The 10,174-nt window shown below is 37.4% G+C and overlaps 2 protein-coding genes and 1 long non-coding RNA gene across 4 annotated transcripts; 2 read left to right on the top strand and 1 right to left on the bottom strand.

Annotated features, from left to right (window-relative positions):
- Positions 1-395: 395 nt before the first annotated feature.
- LOC114749642 (filament-like plant protein 7) lies at positions 396-4,783 on the top strand. The gene is made up of 5 exons (XM_028938182.1): positions 396-509; positions 703-850; positions 1,359-3,591; positions 3,680-3,740; positions 4,019-4,783. Exons 1-5 carry the CDS (start codon positions 411-413, stop codon positions 4,514-4,516), a joined length of 3,039 nt encoding a protein of 1,012 aa, XP_028794015.1. The 5' UTR covers positions 396-410; the 3' UTR covers positions 4,517-4,783.
- Positions 4,784-5,529: 746 nt separating this feature from the next.
- On the bottom strand, positions 5,530-9,079 carry LOC114749646 (O-acyltransferase WSD1-like). Of its 2 annotated transcripts, XM_028938186.1 has the most exons (7): positions 8,197-9,079; positions 6,778-6,850; positions 6,610-6,677; positions 6,460-6,466; positions 6,282-6,388; positions 5,908-6,045; positions 5,530-5,796 (listed from the first exon to the last, which is right to left on the bottom strand). In XM_028938186.1, the coding sequence occupies exons 1-7, from the start codon at positions 8,944-8,946 to the stop codon at positions 5,647-5,649; spliced, it is 1,293 nt and encodes a 430-aa protein (XP_028794019.1). In that variant the 5' UTR covers positions 8,947-9,079; the 3' UTR covers positions 5,530-5,646. The 2 variants fall into 2 exon arrangements, with proteins under 2 accessions (XP_028794019.1, XP_028794020.1); XM_028938187.1 differs by having other exon boundaries at positions 6,282-6,497; positions 8,197-9,045.
- Positions 8,978-9,417, top strand: LOC114749648 (uncharacterized). Its single transcript, XR_003740573.1, has 2 exons — positions 8,978-9,012; positions 9,179-9,417. It is a non-coding gene; the product is annotated as an uncharacterized LOC114749648 (long non-coding RNA).
- The last annotated feature ends 757 nt before the right edge of the window (positions 9,418-10,174 follow it).

Raw genomic sequence — 10,174 nt, 5'->3', positions numbered from 1 at the left:
TACTTATTTCCTCTTAACTGTGATGGTTTCTCCTAAATCCTCGTGGCTGCTCAGTCAGTTGCTTGAGTGTAGCATTTTAATTCTCAAATACTGATAATGCTGGTGCTTTGGAATGTAAAATCCATATCTGTACTCTGAATCTGAAAATACCTCGAACCTTCTCTTTAAGAATCATAACTTTTGTATCCAAGGTTATGATGGTTTTAATAGTCTCATGCGTTAGAGTATGAAGTTCATGTTACTTCTAGCGTAATATAGTCTTGTTCCAACCACTATATCTGATATGTGTTTCCAGCTCACTTTATACTGTTAGAAGTTTAAGTTATGAAGGCTGAGCTTGCAAGACGTTTCCAATGATTGATATGAAATGAAGCATTTTTCAGTTTTTGTTCTTGCATAGTACTGAAAAAATGAACCAAAAATCATGGCTTTGGAAGAAAAGATCAATGGAGAAGACAATCTTTGCAGTGGACAAAGTTGCCAATTCTTCAAGGACCACAGAAGCAGAGGTACGGAAAATCATTCACTACCCTTATTCTTGACTCTTAAAAGGTTGTCTGATAAAAATAAGCTATGCGGGCATTTCTTACGAACCAGAACCATAAAGTTTTTCCATATGTTTGATCCATCATTTAAGAACAGTGAAACTTCACTTCAATATAGAGATCTTAGATCTGACTTATTATAATTATAAATTACTAGGTACATAATTTTGCAACTGTTAAGAATGCTGGAGCCGAAAGATCGTCAAAAAGTCTGAATGAGAAGTTGGCTTCAGTCCTCCTTGATTCTCATGAAGCAGAGGGCTTTCCTCCAAAACTTGAACAGGTGTCCCAAGAGAAAATTAGAGGTAGCTCACTGTTATATGTTCATCTTTTCTCACTCTTTTAATTATTCTGCTGGAGGCCATGAAGCATGGACACATAACACGAAACAAAAAAGAACATGTTAGATTTCAAAAAAGTATAAAACATAACTCACAATCACACGCACATGTTTATATATCTTGCCAGTATTATCCCATATTTTAAGTACCTTGCACAGTCAGTTTCCAAAAGAAAATGTACTAAATAAAAATATATTAAATCGTACCATTCAAATTATTTGTGTACTTCAAAAGATCTTAGAATATATTTAGTGACATCATCATCAAGATGGGACTTCTAGTTTCAGTCTACTCGTATGGGGATTTTCTCTTGTTTTAGGGACACCAATATTTCAATGTCCATTTCTCATTGTTTGGAGATTATTTCCTTCAGATATGCTTTTTGCACATGCTATTGTTTCTGCATTCTGGACATCCAGTCTGGTTTGTGATTTTGGCTGATCAAACCAACCAATTTCTAATCAAGTTCTAGGTGAAGATAAAGCAACAGAAGAAGTGGAGTCCTGTGAAAAGGAAGAAGATGTAGATTTGATTAAAGAAACATCAGCTGAAAGTATGTCTGGTGCTGTACCAAATTTATTGAAAGAACATGAGAAGATTCAGAAAGAGTTGGAAGAAAAGTTGCAGGAAAATTGTAAAAGGCTAGCTGACTTAGCCATCGAGAATGCTAGTCTAACTAATGCTCTTCTAGCCAAAGAGAAATCCATTGCAGACCTGCTAAATCGTAAACGTCAGATTGATGAAGAATACAGTACCCTAGCTGATAGATTAGATTCCACAATGAAGGAAAATGCTTTCCTCAAATATGAATTTCACATGCTTGAGAAGGAACTTGAGATTCGAAAAGAAGAGATGGAATACAGTCGTCAGTATGCAGAAGCTTCTCATAAACAATATCAAGAAACCATTCAGAAAGTCTCCAAGTTAGAAGTTGAGTGTCAGAGGCTCCGTCTTCTGCTGCAGAAAAGGTCACCACAGCCTGCTATGGTGAATATGAAGAATGAAGTTGGAACTATGGCAGGAGATAAAGATATGAGAAGAAGAATAAATCCTACCAGAGATTTGATTTATAACAAAACTGCCAGAGGAAACTCTCCTGAAGTATCTAACAAGAGCAGCAGCTTGATGATCAAACGTTTGCAGGATCTGGATGAGGAAAACAAGGCTCTTAAAAGGATTCTGACCAAGAAGAATTCTGAACTGGAATGTTCAAGAAATATGTATTCTCAAACAGCTACCAAATTATCACAGGCTGAAATTCTACTCAGAAAGCTATCTCAAGATCACAAGTCCATGGAGCTAGCAAGGTGTTATCCTGTATCAAATGAGCTCTCTGTCATAACAAAGTTTGATATTGCTAGTGATGATGGGGTTAGGTCTTCAGGATCCTGGGCAAATGCACTTATTTCTGAACTGGAGCATTTGAGAACTGGAGAGACTAAAGATCGGAAGAACTGTAAAGCCATTGAAGTTTCAGAGATGAATTTGCTAGATGATCTCACTGAGATGGAGAAGCGGGCTATAGTTTCAGTTGATACACCTAAAAGGGAATATTGCTCTGATTTAACTGGTAGAGAACTAGTGCCGCTTGAACAAGAATTTGGCTTCAGTGAGGGGAAACAGGATAGGCAATTCGAATTTGCAACAAATGAGAATTCATTTGACTGGCTTCAGATTGTTTTGAAAGCCGTCTTGGAGCAGCAGCGCATATCAAAACGAAGTCTCCATGAACTCTTTGAGGACATAAAAATTGCTTTCGGTTGTATAACTCCCCCAGCTTCCCGTAAATCTAGTACTGCTCAAAAGTCCAGAGATTTTAATAGTTTCTACAGTGCTGCAGAGGAAAAAAGCAGCCAATACCTGAATTCTAATTTGACAAATTCAATCAGTAAAATTATCAAACTGATTGATGGCATTTCTCCTGTGTCATTAGTCAGCAACAATTGCCCAGATGATTGTTTGAAGAACCAGCATTCCAGAATACCTCAATCACCAACGTCCAAAGAATACTTTGTCCACGTTTTCCAGTGGAAGCTGGCTGACTTGAATCCACTTCTCCATCGACTTGTTCATACCTGTAAGGATTTGTTAACTGGAACAGCTGATCTTGAAGAATTTGCACAGGAGGTAGCATTTGCTTTGGATTGGAGCATAAATAATTGCGTCAGCCCTGCAAATTCTTCAGTTGCAAGGGATAAGATCAAGAAGCATTTGAGCTGTCATGAAGCACAAAATGGAAATGAAAACCAAATAGTTGAAGATAAGACGTCTTTCTCTTCCTCAGATGATCAATGTATGTTCTCTAACAAGAAGGATAATCAGAATGATCTCCTTGAAGAAAACAGAAAATTGAAAGATGAGCTGACGAGTAGAGAAACTGCGAAAAATAACTTGGAAGCAAAGCTTCAGTTAGTGACTGAGGAGAGGCAGGGTCTCGAGAAACAACTCCAGGAAGCACAAAATACCATTAAAGGACTGCAATCGGAATTGGAGACCCAGAAGGAATCCAATGAAATATTTGTAGATCAGATTGAAAAAGAGAAGCTTATCAATGAAGATCTTGATACTCAGTTAACAATATCACATGCCAAGTTAAATGACATCTTTCAGAAACTGTCATCTTTAGAAGTCGAATTGGACGATAAGAAAAACTCTTGTGAAGAATTAGAAGCAACGTGTCTAGAGCTTCAACTCCAGCTAGAAAGGTAATGCCGTTTCTGTTCTTATCCCACTGTTTTGTAATTATCTTTTCTGGATAACAATTCTGATTTTGAGAATATGAAAATTGAACAGTATAGCAAAGAAAGAATCTCCCAAACATGACGGACATGAAGCCGAAAAGATACATCAAACGGTAAGTTCTATACGTCTTGGTGACCACATGATACAAAGTGGCACTGCCAATGCAATGCTTGATGTATTGTAATGGGGTCGTAGAATCTGGTCAGTGGTTATAGCAATTTCTTGTTTGGTATGTTCCAATGGCTTAACATTGGTTGACATTGTCAATTTTAATTCTCAGTTCACTTAAGACGTCAAAACATTTTTCTTTTTAACCAATGAAATAAAATCTTGTATTATTTTATAAAATCCCAAATCCTAGTGGAAATAACTAGGGAAAAAAAATTTCAGGGCCTGGAGATCACAACAGCTTCATCAAAGTTGGCAGAGTGCCAAGAAACCATATTAAACCTTGGAAAGCAACTGAAGGCGCTGGCTTCGTCAAGTGACAGCGCACTTCTTGATAATGTTTTCTTGAAAACCAGTGCTATGGCCAACCCGACTCATGAGAAGAGCTTGTTCAAACGGTCCTCTTTGCGCAGTCAAATGCAAGCTGAGGATGATACTAAATCAGGGACCCTTCACTCCTCCCAAATTGAAGAAAATAAAACTACTAGCGGTGTCCAGAAGCCACTCCCTCTTCAGTCTGATAACAGCAATGTTCCACAAGGTCCCAATGCTCCGGAAACAAATCTAACTTCGGATCAAAATGATAGAAGCAATAATGCCACAGGTGCACTGGTTATGGTGCCAGCTAAAAAACAAGGAGGATTTGCTTTACTGAGAAGGCTGCTGCTAAGAAGGAAGAGAGGAAGGAGTAAAGGAACCCAGTCCTTAGCCAAAACATGACTCTCTGAAAAGGCAAGAGAATTCTTAGGTGTGCTCCTTGCACTTGAGTTATGTACAAAGAGGAAATAAGAACTTGCCAAAATGAGTTAGTGGATTTCACCACACAAATGGTCACTTTGACGAGTTTTTATTACTTCTTGTGCCAATCTTTAACCAAGGAGTGTTTCTAAGTATCCTCTTTACTGGGACCAGGCCCATGATTTGTGTTTAAAATAATACTTGCCTCCCATGACAATCAATTATTCTGTTTGAATGTGATGATTGGTTGATTTTTAGTATGACGTGCTTTTCACTTTATAGACTAGCATCTTTGACGATTGGGTTTGGAGATTATTATTCTCCCGAGTGAGAGTCATTTAACTTTGTAAATATCGCTGGTGTACATACAAGTTGGATTAAAGATAATTGAGACTGAACTTTGGAAGAGGTTACGCATTTCTCCATAGCATTTTCAGGACTGATGAGTTGCACATATAATTTGCTGTAAATATGCACGGAAGGTCCTTCTGCAGAAAGCACACAAGTAGTTAATGAATTGCTTTACTTGGTAGCGCACACCTATTGCTTCATCATCTTACCTTTTCCACAAATCTCTGGTCTACGGAAACAATTAACATGAACTTGAGAGAACTCTCAACAAAGAAACGCAGCCCTTGAACATTAATTGCTTTAGACTGGAGCTAGACGATTGAAGCAATTATTGGACAATTTTTTTCTGCTAACAGGATAAACGGTGGATTTTTTCCTTAATAAGGCAAACAGTTGAATTTTTTGGTAGTCACATTACTACAGTGATCTTAATTAGATGCTCTATAACTATCCCCCCACTCTTGAAGTTCTTGCCTAAATTACTACGTGTATAATTTTCTTTGAATGAGAATATCATTCTATAGCTTCCACGGAGACATCAATAACAATAATCACACATGCAAAAGGTCTAAACTAAAATGTTATTCATAAAAGTTCAAATCACCTAAATAAAAAGATCAGAGCAAAAAAAAATACTGAAATTATGGTTAAAAATATTTCATTAAAATAAATCTTGTATATATGATCAAATGCATTGGAATGACCGGTAGCAATTCAATTTTTTAATGTTGTACATCCAACAAAAACGAATCATACAGAAGTCAGCTCTTTGCTATGGCATGATCCTTCATTTCTAGCAATGCATCCTCAAAGCACTTAGCAAGGAACTTGGGGTCAGGAATGACGTCTTTAGCCACCTGGATTTGCATGTCAGCCCTTCCGGCATAGCTCACCATGTTCAAAGTGAGTGCCTGAATTACAAATCATCAGTAGTCAATTTGAAGAGCATAAAGCCATAAACCTAATATTTTATCTGGAAAGGTATAAATGCAAAGAAGATTAATTGGGTTTAGGGGCTGTACATGAGGCAAGGCAGAATTCATTGCCCTCAAGAAAGTTATAGGGTTGCCGCCAAGCATAATCTCCTCTTGTGGACCAACCACATTTGAGATTGTAAATGTAGTGTTGCAAACAATCCTGTAATTTAGCAAGCAAGCAAACTGCAATATATAAACAGCATTACTTGAGCAGGATTCAGATGGTAGTTGGAAGTTTAATGTACTAAAAGATACTGGCATTTACGGGGATGGGGGAGAATTAATATGCAGACCCAGATAGATCCAAAGAATCATATATACATGTGTAAGCATGTTAGCACATTTAAGTGGGAACCACTCTTAACGTGTTCATATCTCTAGTTACTGTAATAAACCCACTTGGTGGGGACAAGATGTACCTTTGCTCCAAGATTTGACATTACAAAATCTCCAACTGTGTAAGAGAAGTAAGCCTCCAAAGATCGTTTTTTTCTGTCAATCATTGCCTTAGCTCTTCTCACATATTCTAAAGGATCAGAACAGTTACTTCCATGATATGATATTGGAAGCAAAATCATTCCAAATTTATTACCCCACCTTGCTCCTGAATTGCTTCTCATCAAATTCGTTAGATCCTGATCAGCATTAGTCATGTTTATCCAAGCTCAACATTATATTCTCAGTGAAACCTGAACAATAAATATAGAAAGCATGCACACAAGGAAATTATATTTGGGAAGAGTATACCTGCAAGCCTTGCTGTGGCCTCAAATTAACCATAGCTAACCCTGTTATCCGAATCCCATTTTTCAACCCTGAAGACAGGAAAAAATATATTGTGAATTTGACTCTGTAAACGCACACACCTCTGGCTGCACAAATAGAGAGTAGAGAGGCCGGGTACAAATGACTCACCATTTGATCCTCGAAAATCCAGGTATCTTGAGAGTCCCGACGATATGATTGCGAATAGAACATCATTTATGGTCTGTAGTATAGTGTAGATCAACGAAACACAAGTATGGAAAAATGTATTCAGAGTTATGCTTACTTACATGTCTAACTTCTACTATATAACGGTGGAAGGCGAAATCTCCACATTATCACATATTAGTAGCACTCTTTATATCAAACAAGAAGAAAGGGTTGCCTTCCCCTTATTATTAGAAAATTTAATCGGCGATCGTCCTTTGAAGGAGAGTCTTAGGCCATGGTACATTGCAAATCTTCGGAATATGTGGTGAATATCAGGTCATAACATGCTTTAAACAATATTTAAGATAAGGAGTTAAGCCCATTAAGACCTAAATACGAAGTCATGCTACATGTGACACTATATATTATATAATATAGTTTAAGCAAATGAAATTCTATAGGGAAGAAGCGCAATCGACCTTTCCCCACCCTTTCTCTAGGGAAAATCAATCACACTTGGCAATAGTAAATTGCATTTTGTATTCAATAGTCTACATATAATATCTATATACAATATAAAGTTTATAGTTGGCAAAAAAAAAGTTTATAAATCAAATAATGTGAGTTTATAGCCCCAAAAAAACTGTATTTTTATGAGGGAAGTATAAACGAAAAATAAATAGAACTTTTTTTATAAGAAAATTTGGGTTGAAAATCGCCATATTTTTATCTTCTCACCGCCCTTTGGGCAATCACGGCTCCAGCGTCTTTTTTTCAGGCCAAAGCGTCCACGGCTCTTGAGTCCGGACAAAGAAAAATTGTCCAATTGTGATGCATCAGAATGACATGGGATAATTGGATGGTCCAACACGGCAGCTTTAATTTATTAACTTTCCTTTCATGCCACAACACGCCCACGTAAATTTTTTTTTCCCCCCCCTAAAGAAAGAGTCGGGTCAAACTCTCTCAATCTCTCACCACAATTGAGACTTGAGATTCATTAATCATTATCATGAAGTCATACTCGAGTATGGTCGAACCTAGAATTAGTTATTTCAAAATTGAAGTGATTTTGTTTTTTCATTTACAAACTACAATCCTGAATTTTGCCTAATAAAAATTAAATCCCCCCAAACTGCTATTTGTGGGTCAAAATCTTTTTAATGCAGGGAAAATGACGGAGATAATTCAACATGCACCTTAAGTCTATTTCTATTTCCGTTTTATCTCAAAAAAGTCTACTTCTATTTCCGATACTTTTTTCTATTAAAAAAACTGCCTTTAATTTTTTTATTTAAAGAATTGATAATGACACAATTATAGCTGTTTTATCCAAAAAATCGCTTTATTTTCTACTTCTTTATAATTTTTCAATTTTACTAGTGGAGAAAAACAAAAGTTGCAGGATCAGCGACTTACAGCGTTGGTCACGGCTTTCTTCACCACCTTCATATCATCCAAGCGGAACTTGGCCGTCGCCATCTTCCTCGGCCAGTCCTCCACCCCTGCGCCGCCGCTTATCACCGTTCTCCGGTCACGAACCCACAAGCACCTCAATACAAAATCAATGGAAAAAATTACACAAAACCACAGCGTAACCACAAAACCCCACACGTTCCTCCAATCCCTCCAATTCCTTCCACTGCTCTTCTTCCGATCGAAAGAAACTATCGTCGGCGGCGCCTCTGGATCTTCCACCTTACGGCAGCTCGCAAGAAACATGGACATCAACGAAATTCCATCGCCTAAAGCGTGATGGATTCGGAAAATCAAGCACTTATGGGCAATTAAGAAGTGTACTTCCCACAAGGGTTTGTCTGTGCTGAGTCCGGAAGTGTCCATGCACAACTCCGCCAAGTAATCGTTGATTGCCGATTCATCGTCGCCGGCAGTGGCGGAGATGGGGTTGGCGATGACCTTGATGTGGCGGTCGATGTCCACCTCGGTTCGCCGCCAGTGCTCGAATCCGCGATGGTTGCGGACCATGAGGCTGGTGAAGCGTGGGTGTTGGAGCATGAGAGAGTCGCGGATTAGGGGTTTGATGGAGTCGACATCAATGGGGTTCTTGACTCCGATGACGCAGTGGATTACCTGATTCGTGCTTGGCTGGAGGAACAGCCGACCGGCGGGAGTGAGAGGTTCATCGGAGTCGTTCGCCGTGGACCGCATGAGAGAATCAGTGATGCTGGGGGAGAGAAGCACAAGTTCTAACCTGCAGCCAATTTTAGTCCCGCTGTGTGTGAATTCTGACCCCAACTCTTTGCAGTTTATTTATTGTTATTATGAGCTGAGGCTTAAAGTTAAACTATATGAAAGCGATAATTAATTTAAATTGAAGTATGTAGCATTGCTGATAAATGTTGGAAGATTGATTGTTTTCCATTTCTGGCATGTGAGGCAGGCAGAGCCAGGCAAAGGACAACTGTGTTGGAAGATAATTGAAGTGTTTAGATAAAAACAAAATTATAATTTAAAAAGTATTTTTAAAAATTTGATTTAATTTAAAAAAAATACTTTTAGAAATTGCTTTTGGTTATTCAAACACCCTAATGTCATAGGTCATGAGATTGGTGTCAAGATTAGAAGGGTGTTTGAAATTGAGGATAGGCTAAAAATTGAGGCTCTCCGCTCTTTTTTCACCAAAAAAATAATAATAAATTCAAAGAGGCAATAAAGACAATAAAAAAGTTACGTTCCCTCGTCAACCACCGACTCTCCTAAAACTTGAAGGTTGATCAGATATAAAACTTAGTCTTCATATCATGGCCGACTTAGAGCTTGTTTGAAAATTAAAATGATTTATAAATAGCCTGTTAATTTATGAAATATAAAATAAGTATGAAAGATGGATTTTATCTTGACTTATATAAACGTGTTTATTGATCATGAATCTAAACAAATATTAGTTGAGTGATGATCAAAAGAAACAAACACTCCTGAAGCTTTAAAATAATATTTAGAGGGAATGTTTGTGCTACTATTATTTTTTTCAATAATTAGTCACAATTAATAGAAAACTACAATACTCCTTGATCCAGAATTTTCAAAGAAGGAAGAGGTTAAATCTTCATCGTGGAAGGATGGAGATCGTGGTTGTGAAAGGGGAAAGAGAGTTTTACTCACGGGCAAAATAAGAATTTGTAAAATATTACCAACACAAAGTGGATAGAAAAATATTCAATCACAGTGTAGATTTTTCAATAGCAAAGAATGGTGGTATTGTGTAATTTCATGTAAGATGAGATTGGGATTGGACTTCCCATTAACCATGCCAAACATGAACATTTTGTGTTGTGTTATCCCAATCTCAAGCTCTTAATCATACATACTACCTCCAGTTTTAATATAAAAGCTAATTGACTAATTTAACTAATATATTATAAAAATTTGTTAAATT

Source organism: Neltuma alba, unplaced genomic scaffold, assembly GCF_004799145.2.
Source record: "Neltuma alba isolate B1F8T4 unplaced genomic scaffold, ASM479914v2 tig00006105_pilon, whole genome shotgun sequence".
In the NCBI taxonomy this organism is placed as follows: domain Eukaryota; kingdom Viridiplantae; phylum Streptophyta; class Magnoliopsida; order Fabales; family Fabaceae; genus Neltuma; species Neltuma alba.
This window is presented reverse-complemented; position numbering and strand designations above follow the sequence as displayed.

Coding starts and splice junctions, on each gene's coding strand:
- LOC114749642 (XM_028938182.1), top strand. CDS start 411: ATGAACCAAAAATCATGGCTTTGGAAGAAAAGATCAATGGAGAAGACA. Junction 510..702: donor CAAGGACCACAGAAGCAGAG/GTACGGAAAATC, acceptor ATAAATTACTAG/GTACATAATTTTGCAACTGT. Junction 851..1,358: donor GTCCCAAGAGAAAATTAGAG/GTAGCTCACTGT, acceptor ATCAAGTTCTAG/GTGAAGATAAAGCAACAGAA.
- LOC114749646 (XM_028938187.1), bottom strand. CDS start 8,946: ATGCGGTCCACGGCGAACGACTCCGATGAACCTCTCACTCCCGCCGGT. Junction 6,851..8,196: donor AGAAAGCCGTGACCAACGCT/GTAAGTCGCTGA, acceptor ACTATACTACAG/ACCATAAATGATGTTCTATT. Junction 5,797..5,907: donor TGAATTCTGCCTTGCCTCAT/GTACAGCCCCTA, acceptor TTTGTAATTCAG/GCACTCACTTTGAACATGGT.